Raw genomic sequence first — 24073 nt, forward strand, 5'->3', positions numbered from 1 at the left:
TTTAGACTTGAAATTAGATGAAGGTTTCTAACCATCAGAGGAGTGAAGTTCTGGAACAGCCTTCCAAGGGGAATAGTGAGGGCAAAAGATATATCTGGCTTCAAGACTAAGCTTGATAAGTTTATGGAGGGGATGGTATAATGGGATAGCCTAATTTTGGCAATTAATTCGTCTTTGACTACTAGCGGTAAATATGCCCAATGGCTTGTGATTGGATGTTAGATGGGGTGGGATCTGAGTTACTACAGAGAATTCTTTCCTGGGTCTCTGGCTGGTGAGTCTTGCCCACATGCTCAGGGTTTAGCTGATCGCCATATTTGGGGTCGGGAAGGAATTTTCCTCCAGGGCAGATTGGCAGAAGCCTTGGGGGTTTTTCGCCTTCCTCTGCAGCATGGGGCACGGGTCACTTGCAGGAAGATTCTCTGCACCTTGAAGTCTTTAAACCATGATTTGAGGACTTCAATGGCTCAGACACAGGTTTGATACAGGAGTGGGTGGGTGGGTGAGATTCTGTGGCCTGCACTGTGCAGGAGGTCAGACTAGATGATCATAATGGTCCCTTCTGACCTTAAAGTCTATGATTACCGCAAAGTATCATTAGGCAAAATTGCTTAGCAGGATTCAAATAAAGATTTGGCTTATATGGATAAGAATTAAAGAAAAGTTTGGAGAGGATATCAGCCTTTGTTGGTCATAAGCCAACCTCTATCTTGAGAGGGTTAGGAAATATTTCCCCCCTGTATTGAGGTTATATTATAATTGCCCACCTCATCATTTCTTGCACTGTCTTTGGGAGCATCTGCTCCTGGCCAGTGGACACTGTCAGAGAAAAGCTGGTGAGTTAAATGGACCACTGGTCTGATATACTTTAGAATTTCCTATATTCCTATGTTTAAGAACACTGGTAAACACATGCTAAAAACTGTGCCCTTCTTTAAAGCTACTAGTGTAAAATTAATCAGTCTACAGAATCCAAATATTTCCAAAAAGCTTGCTAAAATTCCCACTAGATTTCAAGGAGTTCTTTAGCTATACAGTATTCTAGAATTTCATATTAATGCAGCCATGCCATTTGTGAGCTACCTCCTCAGTTGTTTACAAAAATCAGAACCTTTCTTGAAATTATTATTATTATTCATTATTATGTTGCCTCTTTGGATGAAAGTCAGTGTAGTTATACTTCTCTCCTCCTCCATGTTAATGAAGACTATTAGTTCTAAATGCCCCTACCACATCTGGGTGCTAGTAACCACTGGGGTGCTGCAGAGGGAGAGAATGAAGAAAAGAGGGTGAAATCTCAGTGAGACCAGAATTTTTCATCATAAACCCATTCTTGTGTGTGGAGTAACTGAAAAAAATCCTTCTTTTCCTTAGCTCAACCACCTTTTGTGGACAGCTCTGGTTGTGAGCAGTTTGAAATCTGCCTTTTGCAGTAGAATAAAATAATTAACCTATTGTTGGTTTGTGTTTGCCAGAAAGGTGTCAAAGGAGACACTCCAGTGACCTATGTGCGTGCAGAGTATAATGGTGTTATCCTGGGTGACTCCCTGAAAATTGATGTTTCTTCAGATGGGACAGTGAAATATAACTTCACCACTAGCTTTGAATACAACTCTGATGGGCCAAACTCTCTAGATGACATCGCACACAAACCCTTATTCTGTAAGTAACTGTCACTCTAACTGTCCATTTATATTTGCTCAGAATGAATCACTAGAGAATTGAAAGGAGCTCTGGCCGTGGGGATCTCTCACTGCTTCATCCCCATCTGCTCCTAGCAGGAGTCACTCATTAGAGAATGGAGTAGAAGCATCGCTGTGGGGAACTCTCAGCTTCTCTATTCTCATCCTCTTCCAGCAGGACTTGCTTGAGAATGAAGTCTGAGCACTGGCTGTGGGAAACACTCAGCTATTCTATCCCCTTCAATCACTGGGGAATCAAGTAGGAGTGTTGATTAAGAGCCAATATACTTTTTAAGCACCCTGAATGATCTCACTGTTTCCAACTGCTGTTTTATAGGTGATTGAGAAACATCACCAGATTCTATGTTTTTCCCCCCCAGTGACTGTGATTGAAGTTTTACCAAAGGAGAAGAAGCAGAAAGAGGAAAAGACTGTGGCTCTTGGTCAGGCTGTTGTGGACCTTCTACCTCTGCTGGAAGGTAGAATTCATACTGTGTCCACATCCACCTCTGGCTCTCACATAGCTTCTTCCTTGTAGCTTCACTTCTGTTGACAAATAATACCTAGTGCTGTCTTTAGAAGGTTGGATTATATGGGGGGCAGATAGCACAGTTTTTCCATTCAGGGAGTGATTTCACTACAGGAGGGCTTCAGACTTTGTGCTGATTCTGTCTTTGTTTCTTCACAGGACAGTGTTCATTTAGAGCAACAGTTCCACTGCATTCAGTTCCTGGCTCTCCACTAGAGAGCCTTCGCCCAGATGCCAAGGTATTTAGAATTTACCAAGGACATTCACTCAATAATTCAACTATGCAGCTATATGGTGCAATTTAAATCAAAAGCTATGAATATTTCAGGAACTATGACTCAGCCATATTGCAAATTATGTATACATTATGGTAATACATATAAAAATTTGGGGCCCTATCCTTCTCCCATTGATTACAATAGGAGCAGGATTGGGTCCATAAACCCTAATATATGCTGTACAAAAAGCTACATTGAAAGAACGTTAATGTTGCAAAGCGAAGGACTGAAAAATCAGAAAATGGCTTTATTAAGGATGCCTGCATAACCTTAACTCTGTCCCTTTGTGCAAACAAAATATTACATGGTCTTTTAGTACTTCATCGCATACTATTTTTACTATAGGATCCCTGCCTTATTCAGCACACTGGTTGAACAGTGTTCAGTGAATGAAGCAATGATACATAGTGAATGCGGAAATGTGTCTAATTTTAATCCAAATTCTGTTTGCAATTACTAGTGTAAATTCATTGAAATCAGTGGACTTTAAATTACACTGGTATATCTGAAAATATATTTCTGCCGTCAATAGACAGGTCAATCGATATGTAATGAATGAGGCAAGTGTCCACTCACACTGAACAGTGAAGATAATAAATATTCAAAAGTTACTTCATTCACTGAATCCCATCTATCCTATATGTGATCTTGTGATTAAATACTGTGTAATAATGTATATGGATAAAGAGCTCAGTTGAGGTTCCATGTGTTAACTTTGGCATCTCCTGAATGTTGAGTGTTTCATTTTGCATCCTTCATGTTCTTTCAACACAGCTAAGTTTTATTTAACTTTTCATTTGTTTGTTAAGCAGTGACTGTGAGAGACATGGTCCCTGTCCTGAGAAGCTTACATTCTAAATACAGTAACTCCTCACTTAAAGTTGTCCCGGTTAACGTTGTTAATTGATTGTTGCTTATCAATTAGAGAACGTGCTCATTTAAAGTTGCGCAATGCTCCCTTATAACCTTGTTTGGCAGCCACTTGCTTTGTCCACTGCTTGCAGAAAGAGCAGCCCATTGGAGCAAATTGAGTGCTTGGAACCAGGGTGGACTGGCAGTCTCCCTATCAGCTCCCTGTTCCCCTAAGTTCCCTGTGCAGCAGCCGCCCAGCAGGCTATCAGTTGCCAGCTGTTCAGCTGTCCCTCTCCCCACTGCCGTGTGCTGCTCCTGCCCTCTGCCTTGGAGCTGCCCCTGGGAGCCTTCTGCTTGCTGTGCAGGTGGGGTAGGAGGGGGGCTAATGTCAGGGTGTCCCCCTCCCCCCGCTTCTGCCCCCCGCTCCTTTACCTTGCCCTGGGGGGGAGGGCAGGGACACAACAGGGCTCAGGACGGAGGGAGCTTGCTGGCAGCAGCTGCTGTCTCAACTTGCTGATCTACTTAAAAAGGCAATCTACTTAGAGTGGGGTCAGTGTACTTAAAGGGGCAATGCGCATCTCTCTCACATAGGGTGTGTGTCTCCGTCTCTGTCTGCCATGCTGTCTCCCCTCCCTCCATTCATGCTGCCTTGTAGAGTGTGAGGCTACATTAACAACAATGTGTTAACCCTTGAGGGCTCAGCCGAGTGCTAGTTCATCATTTAGCAGTAAGGCATTCCCTGGGAAATATCCCATCTTCTGACTCCACCACCTCAACCAAGCTTCACAATTATCATTGCTGTGTATAGTACTAAATTGTTTGTTTAAAACTTATACTGTGTGTGTGTGTGTGTGTGTATATATATATATATATATATATATAGTCTGGCAAAAAAAAATTTCCCTGGAACCTAACCCCCCCTATTTACATTAATTCTTATGGGAAATTGGATTCGCTTAACATTGTTTCGCTTAAAGTAGCATTTTTCAGGAACATAACTACAATGTTAAGTGAGGAGTTACTGTAGAGAAACATTACAATTTGGAAACAAATAATTTAATTACCATAAGATTCATTTAGCACACAGTAATGCCCATTTTGTCTTCATTTGAATCAATGAATAAAATAATATTGTAGATTTCTAACTTAGGCAGACCTCTACTCATTTCCTCTGCAAAGACAGATGCAGGTAACTGTTTAATAACTTTGCTGTTTGCAGTGGAATGTCACTTCAGTTTGCTCTTGTTTTGCAGTGTGGCCTTGAAGTGTCAGTGTACATCCAAGAGTCCCTGCTTTCTGTATCACAACTTTCAGGTGGCAATCTCCTCAGGGTTACCTTGGAGGCTGCTTATTCTGTCCCTGAAGTGTTTGTTCCCACAGGACCCCAGCAAAACTACATGGTTTGCTTGCAAGTACCAACTGTTGGAGAGGTGGGGAACTGTCAATGAACTCTTTGTACATGTCCCAGATAGATCTTTGCTTCTGTGGTTGTGGTTTCTAAGATGTTAATCTGCATGAGTAATGAATGCCTATGCCTATTATGTGAGTATGTCCAACTGTTTCTGTGGCCACATAACTATATTGATATTTGTCAATGATTTTTCAGCTGTTTGTGTATGTATATTTCTGTGACTTAGATCAAGCCCATTGTTGCCTGGTCTGTTCATCTCCATGGCAACTCCCATGTGCATGTGTGTTGAAATGGGGGGGATTTTCCTGTCTCTGTCAGTTCATGCAGTTTGATGCTTGTGTTTTGTAGCTTCTATACCTGTGTGGGCTGGAGCATGTTTTCCAAGCTGTGTCGCTATAATGTTGCTTTTTACTTGTTGGTCACACCTCACTATAGTGTTTACTTGCTTTTGCTCAGACCTCTGAATGAAAATCCTTTTCCTTTATACCTCTCTAGAAAGAGTACCCCTTGGCATTCAAGAACGGGATCCTGAAGCTTGGTGGTGAAAAAGAGCCAATACCTCGGCCAAAAAAATGGCCCATTAGCAACATCCTGGCACCAGGAGCTCAAAACATTCCAGACTCTTTTATTGTTGGTGGCCCCTATGAGGAGGAGGATGGAGAGCTCAACAAAACAGAGGTGAGGAAGAAATGACCTTGAAGCAGCCGGGAGAGAGCCGTAGTATGTAGCAAAACTAATTACTGACAACCTACTTTCAAAGATACAAAATGGGAGGAATGAGAAGCAAGGTCCAGAGGAGGAGATCTGATGCTTGTCCAAGCACCATCACAAGCCAGGCTGCTGGTGACACAAGTAAATCTAACTTTAATTGGCCCCAGAACTATAGTAACTGTTGCTAACTCATTTTGTTCATATGCTGATTTTTCTGTGTGGAGTTGAATTCTGCAATAAGTTCTCCCCTTGGAGGTGATAAGCATTTCACCGCTAGGCTAGGCACTGCCCATCAGTTGGAACGCAGTGTACTGAGTCAGGGTGTGATCTGAACATCTGACTGTTTCTCCTAGGACAGGGAATTTAGGATTCAGGCAGAGAGCATAAAGAAGAGAATTGTTTGGGACTTGGAAAGGCGCTGTTACCTAGACCCTCCAGCAGTTCTCAGGTAAGAAAATAAAGAAAAATTCTCTGGGCAAAAAGTGATGGGGTTGGGGAGGAACATATGAATTTCCAGACTGCATCAGCCCCATGATTCATCTATTTCAGTATCCTGTCTCTGACAGTGACCAGCACCAGGTGCTTTCGAGGAAGACGCAATAGACCCCACCATAGATGTGGGGTAATCTGCCTAATCCCTTATAGAGCTTGTTTTAAATCCTGAAGCATGAGGTTTTATATCCCTTCCAGTACTTTTAATTTTTTTAGCATCAGTAAGTCTGGATATTTCTGTTATCTATATAAATATCAAATCCCTCTGAATCTTGCTAAGTTTTTGACCTCAATGTCATACTGTGGCAATGAGTTCCATAGTCCAGTTATACATTATGTATAGAAGTATTTCCTTGTATCCATTTTGAATTTGCTACTTTTCAATTTCATTGAATGTTCCCTTTGTTTTTGAGCTATAAGACAGGAAGAATGGACACTCTCCATCTACCTTCTCTATAATTCATTATTTTAAACTTTTGTCATGTCTGCTCTTATTCATCTCCTTTCTAAGGTAAAGGGGAGAAAAGAAAGGGAAACTCCAACATGTTTCAGACTGATTTGCCAATTAATAATAGATCTATATCTAATGTGCCAAACAATAATAGATCTATATCTAATGTGCCACAGTGAGTAAAATGTGCCAAACAAATAAGAGTCACAGCCCCAAAATGCTTATTTTCTAAAGCCACAAAATGGTTTGTTCTGTCCAGTGCAAAGGGTACCGAACAAACAGAGTGGATGCTTTGCAGGAGGGGGAAGATGGTTATCTTCAGGAGTGTTTTGAAAGAGAGGGAGGACTTGGCTCATATTAAATGGAAGGCTATTCCAGGCATAACAAGTAGCATGAAAGAAGACATAAGATGTGGTCTGAAGTTTCCTCTTTAAACCTTCCCAGCTCTCTCCCTGCCCTAAGTGATCATCCTAGCCTATCAACAGCAAATTATCCCAATGCAAAGATAGGAGGAATAGTAAGAGGCCAACATGGTTGCATTGGGAGCTCTTTAATGACCTGAAAATCAAAAAGGAATCCTACAAAAAGTGGAACCCTGGACCAATTGCTAAAGATGGGTGTAAAAGAATAGCAGAAGCATGTAGGGACAAAATCAGAAAGGCTAAGGCACAAATTGTGTTATGCCTAGCCAGGGTCATAAAAGGCAAGAAGAGGTTCTATAATACAGTAGGGGCAAGAGAAAGGTGAAGGAAAGTGTAGGTCTGTTACTTGTGGGGAAGGAGAGCTAATGGACAACACCAAAAAAGCTGAGGTGTTTAATGTTTTTTTTTTTGCTTCTGTCTTCCCTAAAAACATTAATTATGACCAGATGCTTAACACAGTTAATATTAACAACAAGAGGGAAGGAACACAGGACAGAATAGGAAAAGAACAGGTTAAAGAATATTTAGATAAATTAGATGTATTCAAATCATCAGGGCCTGACATGCACCCCTAGGGTACTTAAGGAACTAGGTGGAGCCATAGGCGCCGACTTCCCCTCTTCCCCGTGAGTGCTCAACCCCCTGACCCCACCCCTGCCCGCCCCTGCACCAACCTCACCCCGCCCCAATTCCACCCCCTTCCCCCAAGTCCCCACCCCTGCCCCACCTCTTTACCACCTCCTCCCCTGACTGCGCTGCATCCTCACTCCTCCCCCTCCCTCCTGGAAAGTCCTAAGCGCCGCCAAACAGCTGTTAGGCGGCAGGCGGGAAGTGCTGGGAGGGGGAGGAGTGGGGACGCGGCGCGCTTGGGGGAGGAGAAGGTGAGGAGGGGATGGGGGCTGGGAGAGCTTGGCTGCTGGTGGGTGTGGAGCACCTGCTAATTTTCCCCCATGGGTGCTGCAGCCCTGCAGCAACCACGGAGTCGGCGCCTATGGGTGGAGCAGTCTCGGAACCATTAACAATTATCCTCAAGAACTCATGGAGGATGGGTGAGGTCCCAGAGGAGTGGAGAAGAACAAACATAGTACCTATCTTTAAAAAGGGGAACAAAAAGGACCCAGGGAATTATAAACCAGTCAGCCTAACTTTGATACCTGGAAAGATACTGGAACAAATTATTAAATAATCTGCTTGTAAGCACCTAGAATTTGTGGATGACACCAGGCTGGCAGAGATTGCAAGCACTTTGGAGGACAGGATTAGACTTAAAAATAGTCTTGAGAATTGGTCAGAATGAACAAGATGAAATTCAATAAAGACAAGTGCAAGGTGCTACACTAACACACAACTACAAAATGGGGAATAGCCAGCTAGGCAGTAGTGCTGCTGAAAAGGATCTGGGGGTTATACGGGGTCACATTGATTGTGAGCCAACTACAGATGCAGTTGTAAAAAAAATTAATATCATGCTGGGGTGTATTAACCGGAGTGTCATAAGTGTGACCTGGGAAGTAACTCTTCCATTATACTCGGTGCTGGTAAGGCCTCTCCTGGAGTATTGTGGCCAGTTCTGGGTGCCACACTTTAAGAAGGACTTGGACAAGTTGGAGAAAGTACAGAGGACAGTAACAAAAATGATAAAAAGGTTTAGAAAACCTGACCTGTGAGGAACAGTTTAAAAAAACCTGGGCATGTTTAGTCTTAAGAAAAGAAGACTGAGAGGGAGCCTGATAACAGTCTTCAAGTATATTAAGGACTGGTGTAAAGAGGCCAGTGAGCAATTGTTCTCCATATCCATTTGAAGATAGGACAAGAAGTAATGGGCTTAATCTGCAGCAAAGGAGATTTAGATTAGATATTAGCAAAAACTTTCAACTATAAGGACAGTTAAGTACAGGAATAGGCTACCAAGGGAGTTGGAGGAATCCCCATCATCAGAGGTTTTTAAGAAGTTAGACAAACACCTTTCAGGGATGGCATAGGTATACTTGATCCTGCCTCAGCATGGGGTAATGGACTAGGCGACCTTTCAAGGTCCCTTCCAGCCCTACATTTCTGCGATTCTATCCTGTGATTCTGTCCTTTGTGATTTTTACAGTTGAATGCTGTGATAACACAGCCAAAGCAGTGTGATTTACAATGGAGAATGAGCCATAGGAGCTGATGAACTCTTAAGGAATAACATTCCTGTTTTCATGCAGTTGTCCCTGCTAATAAAAACTGAAACTTAGAATAGAACATTTCACTGGGGACACTGGTAGATTTTTTTTTTTTTTTTAAGAAAATAATTCTACCAGTTTATTTCTTCCCATAGAGTTTACTGTAAATGTGTAGCCTCACTTTCCCTACATGGCACAGGCTAATCTCTGGACTGTTTTTCTATATTTCTCAATTGTCTCCTTTGGTGTGGCAGTTTACAGAAGCGCATTGCAGAGTGCCGGTACTGGCCAGTGGAGATTACCAGGGTGCCTGTGGTTACTTCTACCAAAGGGAAATCTAGCAAGTTAGACAAGGTAAATATGCCTAGAGATTTGTATGTATGTGTATGATAGTATTTTGGTGCCATTTTCTATCAGCGGTTCTGCTAAGCCAGGAACAGTTTCCAAATGGCAGAAGTGAGTTAGGGAGGGCTAGAGGCTTTGGTAATGGAGTAATCAGCCTTACAAAGCTGTCAAACAAATAACAACGTTTCAAGTTACAACACACAACTATCTTGCTAGTGCTCTTTAGTACCATGGCAACTGAAGAGGGATTACTTGGGAAAGTAACTGCTTGGGAAAGTGATTAGCTGATCTTTCCTTTGGCCAAGATGTTCCTTGAGCACCTCTCAGATGTTCAGGGATCCTAAACTGGCCATATGATTTTGCAGCAATGACTAACTATGTTCTCCTTGCCCCATACTGGACACTAAGCTCCTCATAACTCTAGCAGAACATTCTGTTTCCTAGTCAGCTGGTGAGTGCCTTTAGAGGCTTATCTCTTTGAGTGCCAGGATTCAGCCCAGTAGGAACAGAGCACTTGGTTTCACTAAGAAAATGTGTCCTTGACTTGCAGAGATTGGAATAATATTGGGTATGGAAGGACTACAGCATATTCTTTCAAGCTGACACAGCTTTATGCCAGCTGGGGAAACTTCAGTGACAGGACACCATTGATATAACTTTGTTTTATTAGGAATTGGTGCAGTATGCAGAAGCCTGCAGTGATGGCCTGAAAACCTTGCAAAGAACAGTCCTGAGAACAATCATTTAGCTAACTCATGCCTGGTCTTGTTTGCCTTTCCAGGGAGATGATGATGGACAGATTTTCTTCCATGGCGTGGCATACGTCAACATGGTGCCTTTGCTGTACCCTGGTGTGAAGCGCATACGAGGGGCTTTCCGTGTATTTGCATATCAAGACAGTGAGGTGTTTGGGAAGGTGAGAATGGGCTTGTACTGTACACTGCAGTACAATCTCCTTGTCCATCTGTGTTCATGCATCACATGTTTGGGAGCAGTCAGGGCTATCAGAATGGTACTTTAGGTTTGCCTTTACAATAAAGCTGGCTCTGAGACGTCACTGGATTTCCAAGTTTATTGGAGCAGTTTCCTAAATGAGCCAATTTATTTCCTAAGCCGTGGTATGAGGCAGACATCCTGTGCAATGGGGTTTGGGGATTGAAGGGACCCTTAGGACATGACTTGTCTTCACTCCTTTCTCTGGCAGCAGCTAATCAGTGTTGTAAAAATCTTCTTCCCGCTTATGATAGGTGTTTTTCCCACCACTTCTTAGTGAGGCAGGTCCTCCTAGGAAAATATAGTGGTTACTGGATCAGTGTAGTTACCACCAGGGATGCTCAAAAGATTTTAATTAATTAAAAGGACCACATTGAGGTTGTAATTCATACAGTATTTTCTATTTTAGTTTCTCTTCTCCCCTTCCCCCCAACCATGTTACTTTAGGCAAATATTAACATTCATGTTTCCCTTGAACAATGTTGAACTTGTTTCCGTGTTTGTCCCAAAGCAGGAGAGACTCACACAAGGGAAAGTAAGTTGGTTTTACTGGTCCCCTCATTCACCTTAACTGTTGACTGGGGATCACAAATATCCCAGGTGCAGTCTAGTAGCTGGACCTGGATGAAAACACCAGCCCTTTCCTGTGTGAGTCACACAAACTTTATCCTTCTAGGAGATGGATTATTGAAAAGCAGGTCCAGGCAGACAGCTTTCCTCTAGTCTCTGCTCCATAGGGTGACCAGATGTCCCGATTTTATAGGGACAGTCCCGATATTTGGGGCTTTTCCTTATATAGGCTCCTATTACCCCCCCACCCCCTGTCCTGATTTTTCACACTTGCTGTCTGGTCACCCTACTGCTCCACAATATCCCAGCAGTGATGTCTTCTTTCCCATATGGTACTCCCCACTGGGTCACAATTATAAAAATACATTGTAACTTGCAAATAAAACAACACATGCTCTCTCTGTCTCTCTTACATTCTCATTTCCTGGTCTCCTTAATGCCATGGACTGGACCTCATGCTTGATGAGAGCTGTTGTCCAGATGATGTAGCTAATTCAAACCAACCTAAGTTATTGCACTAACCATAGCTTTTAAATAGGTGCTAAATTGCAGGTGATGCAACCCTCCTATGCAGAGATAAAATGTTATTTAAAAAGGCAACCTCTGAAAAATGTTTAGTGATAATTTAATGATTCATTGCTGTGCTCTAGCATGTGAAGTGTTGAGGCAAGAAGGATGGTGATGTCCAGTCCCGCAAGCTGCATTTCTTTTTTTGCCTCAATTTCATAATTTCCTTCTTTTTCAGACTAAGTGTCTATTCAGCATTTTACGTGATCTTGGGCATCAAGCCAATCTGAACAAATTAGGGCCAGTGATCGCAGCAGCCAGCTCCCCTCATTCAAAAGCTATGCCCAGTAGGAACCAGAAAGAGGATAAAATGACCAAAGAGAAGGATGTTCTAAGAAAGGTAAGGGTTAGAGAGAAATTCACCCATGGTTATAAAGCTCTTGGGCCTTGCCATGCTTGTGTGACCTGGGGTGCCTGGGGCAGACCTCACTGAAAATGCCAAGGTCAGGGAAAGCTGCAAAAGGGAGAGCAGATACACCCAAAACTGGTGGTTAACACTGAAGTTAAGCTCATCAACCAGTCACAAACTGTGCTTCTGATCTCCCCCACACTGGTTATCAAGAAGCTAAAAAAGAAATCACCCAGCCCCCTTTATTGCATTCCAGTTCTCTGGCTCCCAATCAGCACCTAGGTCCAGGATAGTGAGAAGTTATTTAAAAAACTGTGCTCACTATATAAAATGTTCTTCTGACCCCAAAGGGTCAGCCACATTTCCAGGTCAGTATAGGTTTGGTTCTTACCCGAAATACCACGCTGCCAGACAATCCTTTAGTGCCTAAAACTAAAGGTTTATCATAAAGAAAAAAGAAAGAACAAGAGAGTTGTTAAATGGTAAAGCACTCAGATACATACAGAGACTTCAAAGTCCATATATCAGGTTCTTAGCAATACTGGTGAGATTGCTGGCTTGAAAGTCCTTCTGGAACACATCCACAGCTGGATGGGTCATTCAGTCCTTTGTTCAGAGCTTCGTTTGTAGAAAAGTTACTCGAGGGTAAGAAGCAGGAATGAAGACAAAATGGAGAAGATGCAGCTGCCTTTTATATTCTTTTGCCATGTGGCTTGTACTTCCTGTGTCCCAAACACAAGCTTCACAGCACATGGCATGGAAAAGCCTTAGAGTTTTCTGTCTACCGGCATGCCCCTACATGCCTTGCTGTCTCATAAGGTGTATCCCTTGCCTTCTCTCAATGGGTCAGTTGTATAGCTGATGACCCTTGATGGGCTATCGAACAGGCTAGGCAGTGCTGTTGCCAATCTGTCTGGGGGTGTTACCCAGAAACACAGCACAAGTTTGGAAATAACCGATATACCCTACATATCTATAACTCACCATAAAAAGGTGATACAAACATATACACAAGATTATCATACTTGGCAAATTATAACATTTTCATAGATACCTTACATTGCATATCTGGTCAGATTCCTTGCAATTTTATAATATGGTATCAGTAGTATCACAAAGTGTCCCACATATTCCATACAGTGTCACAGTTTGTATAAGAGAAAGCAGATTTGTGGAACTCAGAAACTTGGAAACGTTGCATGTTTTAGGACAGAAGGGAGGCAGGGGGACCAGTTAGTATTCCTTCTTCCTGAATGATTGAAAAATTGTCATCACTTTGGAATTTCCTAATACATGATGCATGAACCAAATCTAACATTGAGAATGGCTTGGCTGTTTAATATTCATGGCTTTCAAAACTGTAGCACGGTAAGCTGGTAATAAACCTCTGTTTTACTGCTCTCTTGGTGTCACAGGGACTGGATTAATTTTGGGAAGTGTGAGGATCTTTGAATACTGAACAATGTAGACCTTCTTTCTCTTGCTAGATGTCCACTACGCTAAAATCTCAGGTGTCAGAGACTGCTATAGAAACTGAAGCAACAGTGTGTCAGAACCTGGAAGGACAGGTAAGTGTGTGCTTTAAAGAGATGGAAAGAATCTGTAGACTGTCATTGTGTAAATTCCCATAGCCCAGATTCCAGCATCATCTACATAATTGACTTCTGCTAGGAGAGCTGAGGACTGGGGACTTTCACCTCTTTTGCAGCTACCACAGTGAGATCTCTCCAGTGACATCTGTGCACACATTATCATTCAAGTGGGGGGGTCAAAAATATCGGGGACTGAATTTAGGAGGGTTCTTCAACAGTTTTCATATTTTGGCTCCTTCTCAAAAAAAGAAAAAAAAAAAAGAAAAGAATCTGAGGAAATTGTTTCTCCAGACCTGTGCATTTCTCTAACTCGATTTTTCTGTGATATAAAATCTTGAGGTCAGATAAGAAAACAAGCTGTTACTCTATGATTCCAGCAGAGTCCTTGGTAAACATCTGGCATTGTGCTAAGGCTTCAGTCATGACAGCAGTGACACTGAAAAATGTGACACTGAGAGAGCAATGTTTGTCTTCACAGCAATATGTAGATGCAGGGACATTTCTGGTGATGGAAATAGAGCTGGCCAAGGCCTTGGTACCAAAACGATTGCCGGAGGAGCTCGCCAGCCGGTGCGTAAAGGCGTGACTGTAACACTGGAGTCAGTGGTTTGACTGTAAGCTCCTCAGGCCAGGGACTGTTTTGTAATGTATCTGTTAAATGTCACGCACACTTGTGGTGCTGTATAAATAATAATGGGCCTGATCCAAAGTCCATTGAAATCAATAGAAAGAATTGCCTTGACTTCATTGGGCTTTAGATCAGGCCCATTAAGAACAGGGAACTGGTGTGGGTTTGGAAGACAGGAAGATAGATTCACATTTCACCTAGTCTTGTATGGTTCTTTTTAATGTATAATTTATTGAATAGGAAAGAGAGAATACTGAAAACAGATAAAATCCAGCATGTGCGGAAAAAGGGACTCAGAAACTCTCTCGATGTACAACTGAATCAACAGACCTAAGGGAACAGCACAGGGGGGCAGAGGGATAGGAGAGGGTGTGAGGGAGCTACTGAGACTCGGCTGAGGGGGTGGCAGCCCACTTCAGGCTGGGAAGGGTGGTCCCAGCAGTTCCTACCTGCTCGCCAGCCCTCTGGGTCCCACTCTTGCTTCCACTGCCCCCCTGTCCTCCCACCCCCATGTACAAGTTTACATGGGGGCAGAGCCCACACAATAATTCCATTGCATGGGCACTACTCCCCACTGCCCCTGGAACAACACAGGAATTGCCATAATTCAGTAGGTCATTGGCCTACATAAACTGGTATGCTCTAGCAATGGCCTATGTCTGGTGCATGAGAGGAAGTTGAAACCCCTTTATAACAGCCTTCATTTTAACTTTGTTTACACCAGTTCTACTTCTGGGCAACTTCACTGAATTTGGTGTTATTGGTCCTGATTTATACTGGGGTAAGTGAGATTGGAATCAGGTTCAGTACACCCAGCCAGTTGTGCAATGCTGAACATTGGGCAGGAGGGCTTCTGGCCTGTGTTATACAGGTCAGACTAGGTGACCACAGTGGCCTTGGGATCTGGGAATCTGGATTCTGGGTTTGAAATCTGAATCTATTCTGGCCCTGGATGGTAATCAGGTTACACCCAGAAGTGTGCTCATCTAGTTGCAAACGTTATTCCTATGTATGTCAATACTGAATCATTTCTGGACTCATGTTTAAAATACTGTGAATTCCATAGTCAGCTTCTGTGGGCTGAGTTTAAGGTTCTCTATCAGTCTAAACTCATATTTCCAGCGTTATTTGCCTGATCATTGACCCTTAATAATATTTTCACAATGTTTTCTAATGATAAAGTAGATAATGCTATACAGTTTTCATTCCTGTCAGTAGTCATGGATTCCATGAGACTGGTATTGACAAACATACAAGATCTGAGATGTGGGGGTGTCATAGGGCAGCAGGTGGGTAGGTAAGTGAGGTAGGGGATGTACTTTGAATATTTGTACTGATGTTGAGCATTTTCAGAGACCAGCCCATGGCAATGTACAGAGGTGGGTGCTAGAGATCAATTAAAACATTGCAGGAATAGAAAGGGCCAGAGCAGTGGCTCACAGCACAAGTACTAGACACTGGACTAGATAGTACAGGACAGTCAGGTTTGTGAAAAGAGCCTAGGGACTTTATTTGCATTCATACTAAGCCCCCTTTACACCCTTTAATGTAAATGAGAATCAGGCCGTGGGCCTTTAGTGAGGTGTGAGGTTTTGAGCACTGGCCTGCTAAACCCAGGGTTGTGAGTTCAATCCTTGAGGGGGCCACTTAGGGATCTGGGGCAAAAATCAGTACTTGGGCCTGCTAGTGAAGGCAGGGGGCTGGACTCGATGACCTTTCGGGGTCCCTTCCAGTTCTATGAGATAGGTATATCTCCATATATTTTTATATTTAACTAGTTATCCAAGAAGTCATGATGAGCCCCACACACTGAATGTAGAGATTTTTGTCTGCACTGAGTTGTTCTTGGTCTATGGTGTGTCTACACGGCAGCAGGCAGGGTAATTTCCAGTTCTACTTGAGCTGGTACACTGAAAATAGCAGTGTGGCTGTGATGGCATGGCAGCAGTTCAGGCTAGCTGCCCAAGTATTTACCCAGGAGGTCAGGCAGGATTGTACTCAGGCAATTAGCCCAAGCCACCACCTGTGCCATCACGGACACACTACTGCTTTTAGCATGATAGTTCAAGTGCATGTGTGTCTGGCTGGGTTGGGAATTGCCCTTCCAGCTGCTGTATGGACATTCCCTGTGAGGCTTCATAATTTCTCCCATGATCTGATTGTTTCTGTGCCTTATCCCCAAGCTAACTATAACAGGCCGATAACCCTAGAAATACAGACTACTTGGGTCCAGGACAGATTGGGGCTGCTTTCTGCACATGGAATAGCTTCCTTCTGCTTTCTCTCACATAGAGTTAAGGAGATGATTCCTCCACGCCCTCAGCTACCACGCCGGAGTGCAGGAGCTAAGAAGGTAGGTCCTTTCTGTGACTGTTTTCCGCTCCACAGGTGTCTAGTAACCCTCCACGATCCTCGTTTTCAAATCCACACTACCGAGAAGTCAGTAATAGAATGAGCTAAAAGGGCTATGTCTACACTACAGCCTGTGTCAACATCATGAATAAACCACCCCCTGAGCGACATAAGTTACACCGACATAAGCACTTGTGTGTACAGCGCTATCCGACATAGCTTCTGCTGTTTACAGAGGTGGTTTTATTATGCTGACGGGAGAGCTCTCTCCTGTTGGCATAGAGCGTCTTCACCAGATGTGCTGCTGCTGCAGCACTGTACATGTAGTCATGCCCTAAGATTTGCAGGAAACACGTTCCTTTCTAAAGGACAAACAGAATGAAGAAAACGTTTAGGGATATATTTTGTATATATGGTACTTGTATCACACCTTTAAGGAGCTCCTCCCCTAATCTGTGTTAGCTAGACTCATGGAAAATCAGAGAGGGAGGAAACAGCAGTAGTTGGGTTTATCCCCGCCATTTCACTAGGTTGGGCATGCTTCCAGCTACAGAGTCCTTGGGGTCTGTTCCCACCGCAGCAGTCACCAGGACCTCAACTTCCAGCTCCAGGATACATGTCTTTGTGCACCTCTTCTACTCCATTACAGCCAGTTCATGCTTCTGGGTCTTAATTGCTTTGTCTTTTAAGTCCAGGGTTTGCTGGTGGGCAGCCTTTTCTTTTTCCAGAGCAGCCTTTTCCCAGGAAAATTACACATCAATTTCCATTTGTTTTCCCTTTAGATCATCACTCGATGACCTGGGATACCACAGAGAACCCCCTCCTGCCAGAACAGGCACCCCTCCACTCCTGTCTTGCTAAGTTAGACACTCCAGTCAGCTTCAGCACAGACACAGAGGTTGGGCCGCACCTGTCTGCAGTTCACTGAAACGGAGATGCACTCAGCTCAAGGGCTTCTTAGTTAACAGGGATTTTCCCAGTGCCCAGAGTTCAGCCTTCCTGGGCAATTTGCAACTTGTGTAGTTCTAGCCTCTTCTGATCTTCACTCTTACTTATTTTGCTTCCTTTTCTGTCCCTATTTCCCTTACCTGAAATAAGCAAACAGAAAATAACAAACCAGTAACCACTTTGTCTGTTCTCCAGCCACCACACTTAAAACTCACTTAAAATCACTACCAGTATCTCAAAGCAATCAGCTGTGCACAGATCCTGCTCGACTACACCACTGTGACGGGTTGGGTCACAGAAACCCCCTTGGAGACTGCCAACTGATGTGCCAAGACTACTTCTGCCCCTGCTTTCCCTGCCAGCTTGGGACTCCAGCACCCTGTCTTGTTGAGCCAGACACGCCAGTCTGCTCCAACACAGACCCAGGATCTGAACCACGTGCCCCAAAGCTGCAGATTTAACTGAAAGCAACTTAAGAAGTGTTCCTGTCTTTAACACTCAGATGCCCAACTCCCAATGGGGTCCAAACCCCAAATAAATCTGTTTTACCCTGTATAAAGCTTATACAGGGTAAACTCATAAATTGTTCGCCCTCTATCACAATGATAGAAAGAGATGCACAGCTGTTTGCCCCCCCCAGGTATTAATACATACTCTGGGTTAATTAATAAGTAAAAAGTGATTTTATTAAATACAGAAAGTAGGATTTAAGTGGTTCCAAGTAATAGCAGACAGAACAAAGTGAATTACTAAGCAAAATAAAATAAAACACGCAACTCTAAACCTAATATAATAAGAAAAGTGAATACAGATAAAATATCACCCTCAAAGATCTTTCAATAAGCTTCTATCACATGCCTTCCTAGTCTGGGCACAATCCTTTTCCCTGGCACAGTCCTTGTTCCAGCTCAGGTGGTAGCTCGGGGATTTCTCATGATTACAGCCTCTTTTGTTCTGTTCCACCTACTTATGTGTCTTTTGCATAGGCGGGAATCCTTTGTCCCTCTCTGGGTTCCCACCCCTCCTTCTCAATGGAAAACCACCAGGTTAGAGATGGATTCCAGTTCAGGTGACATGATCACATGTCACTGCAAGACTTCATTACCCACTTGCCAGCACATACGTATACAGAAAGACTTACAAGTAAAACAGAGCCATCTACAGTCAACTGTCCTGGTTAATGGGAGCCATCAAGATTCCAAACCACCAATAATGGCCCACACTTTGCATAATTACAATAGGCCCTCAGAGTTATATTTCATATTTCTAGTTTCAGATACAAGAGTGATACATTTATACAAATAGGATGACCACACTCAGTAGATTATAAGCTTTGTAATGATACCTTACAAGAGACCTTTTGCATGAAGCATATTTTAATTACATTATGTTCACACTCATCAGCATACTTTCATAAAATCATATAGAGTGCAACATCACACTGACAAATAAAATTATATTTTATGTAAAGCCTATTATACTACCATGGAAGAGATGACAATGTCTGAAATACTAGATTATGCTGGAAAAATAAAATAGGAGCAATATCTAATTATAAAGGAGAAAGCTTCTATTTATACACAGACACCTTAGTAGTTATCAATCACTAATGGGAAGGATACGACAGGTTAATTGAGGCTGAGTCAGATGTACTTAGCAGGAGGAGTGGGCTCTGTAACATAAGTCAATTTCAAGCTTTGTACTAGAAGTTACCTTTAAAGTCTGAATCCCAGGGCCGGATTCCTGTTTCAGCTCCGGCTTCTCTGTTTTCTAGGCCGTGGAAGATTACCACAATCAGATCACTAGTATTGCTGGAGCCATCCTGGATGAGTACCATGAGCTGTTTGGGAAGCAGATGGTTGATGGTGGTGTAATAGATCATCACACCCTGGAGGAACAGAAGTGTCAACTGAACTATGAACTCAACAGCTCAGGAAAATACTTTGCTTTTAAGGAACAGCTGAAGGCAAACCTTCCATTTGTATCTCTTTGATTGCCTTGTCATTTCCTTCCTGACTCTTTCTCTTCAGCAGAGAGCTTCTGTACTTCAATAGGAACTTAAAATGACAGGTGCCATCTTACTGCAACTGAGGAATCCCTTTCAAATAGTCAGTACCTGTTCCAACAGGGGCATACATTCTGAAGTTTCTCTTCTAACGGGGCAGGCAGTTGTCCAAACTTTGGTTGCATGCAGTGGCGGATTAATGATTTTGCCGCCCCTAGGCCCTGAAATAATTGCTGCCCCGCCCGCCCCGACTCCACCCTTTCCCCGCCCCCATTCCAACCCCTTCCCCAAAGTCTCCGCCCCCTCCCTGCCCCATTGGATCCCTTCCCCAAATCCCCGCCCCGGCCCCGCCTCTTCCCCCAGCGCGCCGTGTTCCCCCTTCTCCCCCCTCCCTCCCCGCCTCACGAAACAGCTGTTTCGCGGCGCAAGCGCTGGGAGGGAGGGGGAGAGAAACAGGATGCGGTGGTGTGCTCGCGGAGGAGGCGGAGGCGAGCTGGAGTAGGGGGGTGATGTGGGGAGGGGTGGGGAGCGGCGCTTCTCCATGGATGCTCAAATTTGCCACCCTAAGCCTAGGCCTTGTCGGCCTAGGCCAGGGGTAGGCAACCTATGGCATGCGTGCCGAAGGCGGCACACGAGCTGATTTTCAGTGGCACTCACACTGCCCGGGTCCTGGCCACCGGTCCGGGGGGCTCTGCATTTTAATTTAATTTTAAATGAAGCGTCTTAAACATTTTAAAAACCTTATTTACTTTACATACAACAATAGTTTAGTTATATATATATAGACTTATAGAAAGAGACCTTCTAAAAATGTTAAAATGTATTACTGGCATGTGAAACCCTAAATTAGAGTGAATAAATGAAGACTCGGCACACCACTTCTGAAAGGTTGCCGACCCCTGGCCTAGGCGATAATACGCCGCTGGTTGCATGTCAGGAGAATCTTTTCTGTCAGTGGGGTACAGCTCCAAGCACGGAGTCACAAATGGCATGTGTTCGCACCACATTTCTAGGCAGGTTTAGTTTAGTTTCGAGCTAAAGGAAGGGATGGATAATCAGCTTTCCACATGCAGTAATCCTCTGTGTACAATTCTGGACCTGAACCATCCTACTAAGATGAAAAAAGAGTTCACTTCTTTGATTTAGTTAGTCTTGGCCTATGCTTGTACCACTCTGCCAATTGACCCCAGCCGTTGGAGGAACTGCCCTTTCTGGGGGTAAGAGCAGAATTCAGTCTCCATGTGTATTTATCCAATGCTCCACCATGGACTGCTCCACCAATGGACTTGGGTCTGTCCAAGAGGGACCATACTCAGCTAGGCTGAAAGTGGAATTCAGCTGCATTCACCCATCCCCTTAATCAGTGCTGTACATGGCCTTCTTTCATTAAATACATGTTATGGGTTCAGGCTAAATGAAGTTGGTGTTTTTTGGCTCTCTGCTGCTGCCACAGAGGAAAGTGGTAGGTTGAAGGGTGGGGCCCTATTTTCAAGTAGTTGTTTTATGTTCTCTGCAGCATGCAGTGGTGAAGATTGTGAGAGAGAAGTACTTGAGGACAACAGCATTCAACAACCTGGAGCAGCTACAAGCTTTCCTGAGTGAGCTGTATGTATACCTGGTGGATCAGATGCACGTTGCTTTAAATCAGGTAGGCAGACACCCAATCACATAGTAAGAACATTGTCAAGTGTGACTTGGCGTGTATTTATTTCACTATGGAGCTGAGGCCTAATACGGCTTTCTTGGAAATCAGTGGGGGCAGGATCAAGCTCTGAATATGCAATTACTACAATTAGCCTAACATGCAGCCCCCGAAACATTGTCAGAAACATTTTTAATCTACACTATCTCAGTATTTCTATGGTCCCATAGCCAGAGGTGAAAGTAAGCCGGTACAGTCCGGTACGGCGTACCCGGCAAGAGCTGGTACGCCGTGCCGGACTGGACCAGCTTCTCCAGCGGTGATTTAAAGGGCCCAGGGCTCCAGCTGCTGCGGGAAGCCCCGGGCCCTTTAAATCACCGCCGGAGCTCCAGCAGCCAGGCTTGGGTGGGGATTTAAAGGGCCCGGAGCTCCGGCCTCTGTGGGGAGCCCCGGTCCCTTTAACCGCCGCCTGAGCCCCGTTGCCGGAGCTCCGGCGGCGCTTTAAAGGGACCGGGGCTCCCCGCAGTGGCAGGAGCACCAGGACCTTTAAATCCCTGCTCGAGCCTGGCTGCCGGAGCCCCGGGGCCCCGGCAGCCGGGCTCCAGCGGGGATTTAAAGGGCCCGGGTCTCCCCACAGCGGCTGGAGCCCCGGGCCCTTTAAATCGCCTCTGGAGCCCTGCCACCGCTACCCCAGCCCTAGCCCGAGCCCTGCCGCCCCGGGGTAGTGGTGGCAGGGCTCCCGCGGTGATTTAAAGGGCCCGGAGCTCCGCGGCAGCCGGAGCCCCGGGCCCTTTAATTCGCTCCGGGGCTCCCAGCCGCCTCTGCAGCTGGTAGCTCCAGGGTGATTTAAAGGCCCTGGGGCTCCCAGCCACAGACGGAGCCCCAGGGCCTTTAAATCTTGAAAGGCCCCACCTCTTCCAGTTGAGGCCACACCCCGCTCAGGACTCTGACGTACCGGTCAGTCCTTTACGTTACTTTCACCCCTGCCCATAGCCATAGAATATGTATGTGTATGAGGTGTCTTTGGGTTGATGCATGTTAGGGGTGGATGAGGAGATGTCAGCTAGCAGACTCATATATATGATACAGATCTTTCATTGTGTATCAAAGAGCCACACTGGTGACATTACACAAATTAGTAGAGTAGGAAGCTTGCAATATTCTTGGTCCATCTGGAAGTCCTTAGATGTTTCTTTGGTTTTTAAGATTGAGACCTTCTGATACCAGTAGACCACAGGTGTAAATAATGGGGAAGACACCTCGCTTATGTGATGAAGGTAGCTCAAAGTCCATGATTTTACATACCTGATAGTGAGGTACAGATAAGAGAGATGCAGGAGTGAGTCCCATTTGCCATCAATAGTCAGAATGATTTATAATTTGTCGCCCAGCCTATAATGTATTGCATTTTATATCACACTGGATTTGCACAGTGATGCCACAGAATGACCTAGTTCATCCTTGCCAAACTTCTGTGTGCTGATTTGACTTCATTTTATCTCCTATGTCCTTGTCTCTTAACAGATACTGTCACAGGAGAGTACTGTCGTTGCCTCACCCACCTTCACAAGCTGTGAGCAGCTGCGACTCTTTGCTCATGAAGCCGAAGTCAATGAGGACTATGCTCTGGCATCTGTCTACTATCAGGAGGTAAGGGAGCTTCTCCCTTCCCTTCCCTCTCTCCAGGCACATTGTTTGGCACACAGTATGTTATAGGGATGACAGTGGGGCTGAAATCAATGAAGACCTCAAGCTTCTTACTGTAACTCCACTGTAGGCTGGGCACAGTGAAGGAAGGATGATGCAGCTCAGTAGGCTTAGCACTTACCATTGAGAGTTGTTTGTCAGATAAGGCTTATCTCAGGCTGAAGCATGACAGAGGCTGACCATGTCATTGTGGGCTTTCATCCTGATGGGGAGGGGAAAAGAACGGATCTGATGAGCTGTCACAAAAGGCAGCTAGAGTGAGAATTGGAAGATTATGTCACCTAACAAGAGGGGAAGGAGAGCTAGAAGGAAAAGCAACAAGAAGACTGGCTAAAGATGAAAAACTCTCTGCTCCTTACTGCCAGGTGAAGGAGGCAAAAAGACTGAAGGTGGGTAGACTGAAGGTTGATACTGGTCATGATCCCCGCTTAGGAGAAACTCTAGCTCATAGCAAATAAAGGCTGACAGTTGGCAGCCAAATGTTGGGGTGAAGATACAGAAAGGGAGATTAGCATAAAACTGGAACCCCTCATTCTGAACTTCTTCTGCATCAGCTAAAACTCCAGGGATCCTAACTGTAGCAATGGTATCTTATACCTAGAGGCTGGCTCGTGACCGCCAGATTGTCCAGCACTGGCTAGATTATGGGGCATTCTGCCTCCTGATGGAGGAAAATATCAAAGCCCAGGAGTGTTTTCGTGAAGCTCTTTCTCTGAATCCAAGTCACCTGCACAGGTACTGCTGGTTCTGGCTAGGAGGGATGGCAGGGAGAGGGGTCTGTTTAATGTCACTGATTTAATCAGTTGTGAGTTTTTGTGGGTAACCTGTTTGACACCATCTCTAGTTTGCTGCTGTGTGGTATCATAGCTGTCATGATGGAGCACTATGAAGAGGCAGAAATCTTCTTTGAGGATGCCACCTGCTTGGAGCCATCCAGCATCCTGTCCTGGACTCTCTTAGGTATGAAATCAACTGAATATGTACCTTTGATAAACTCTGTAGACCTTTGGTTTTGCTCCTTATTTTGGTCCTGATCCCCATTGCTTGCTCTGGTTCTGTAAGAGCAGGAGTATGGAACCCAACAGAACAGAGGGAAATAGGTGCAACAACTCCTCATTGTGCAATTCTTTTGTCCCCACTCAGGTTTGTTCTATGAAATACAGGAAAATGATATTCGGGTGGAGATGGCCTTCCATGAGGCTAACAAACTACTGAAGGCACGACTGGCCAAAGAGAAAAATATCGCTGAAGCTGCTGAAGGAGGAGGAAAAAAGCTACACACTCTCTCTGCCACAGTTCTAAGAACTGTCACTTCTCCCCAGGAAGACACGCTACTAGGTAAGTCAGCAGTGTAGCCAGCAGCCAATCAGAGACTGGCGAGAAGGGCA

The 24073-nt window shown here is 44.5% G+C and overlaps 1 protein-coding gene across 1 annotated transcript in view; it reads left to right on the top strand.

Annotated features, from left to right (window-relative positions):
- Positions 1–2370: 2370 nt before the first annotated feature.
- The window catches only part of CFAP70 (cilia and flagella associated protein 70), a 36779-nt gene continuing 15076 nt past the window's right edge, over positions 2371–24073 (top strand). Inside the window, exons 1-16 of the mRNA XM_026650792.1 lie at positions 2371–2450; positions 4595–4771; positions 5248–5430; positions 5817–5911; positions 9242–9341; positions 10114–10248; positions 11641–11802; positions 13299–13379; positions 13882–13973; positions 16324–16384; positions 19106–19297; positions 20853–20984; positions 22503–22628; positions 23287–23420; positions 23530–23645; positions 23829–24023. Coding sequence (XP_026506577.1) covers positions 4739–4771; positions 5248–5430; positions 5817–5911; positions 9242–9341; positions 10114–10248; positions 11641–11802; positions 13299–13379; positions 13882–13973; positions 16324–16384; positions 19106–19297; positions 20853–20984; positions 22503–22628; positions 23287–23420; positions 23530–23645; positions 23829–24023 — 1837 coding nt within the window. The 5' untranslated portion in view covers positions 2371–2450; positions 4595–4738. The remainder of the gene's footprint in view (positions 2451–4594; positions 4772–5247; positions 5431–5816; positions 5912–9241; positions 9342–10113; positions 10249–11640; positions 11803–13298; positions 13380–13881; positions 13974–16323; positions 16385–19105; positions 19298–20852; positions 20985–22502; positions 22629–23286; positions 23421–23529; positions 23646–23828; positions 24024–24073) is intronic.

Source organism: Terrapene carolina, unplaced genomic scaffold (genome assembly GCF_002925995.2).
Source record: "Terrapene carolina triunguis isolate 2854851 unplaced genomic scaffold, T_m_triunguis-2.0 Scaffold93, whole genome shotgun sequence".
NCBI lineage: Eukaryota > Metazoa > Chordata > Testudines > Emydidae > Terrapene > Terrapene triunguis.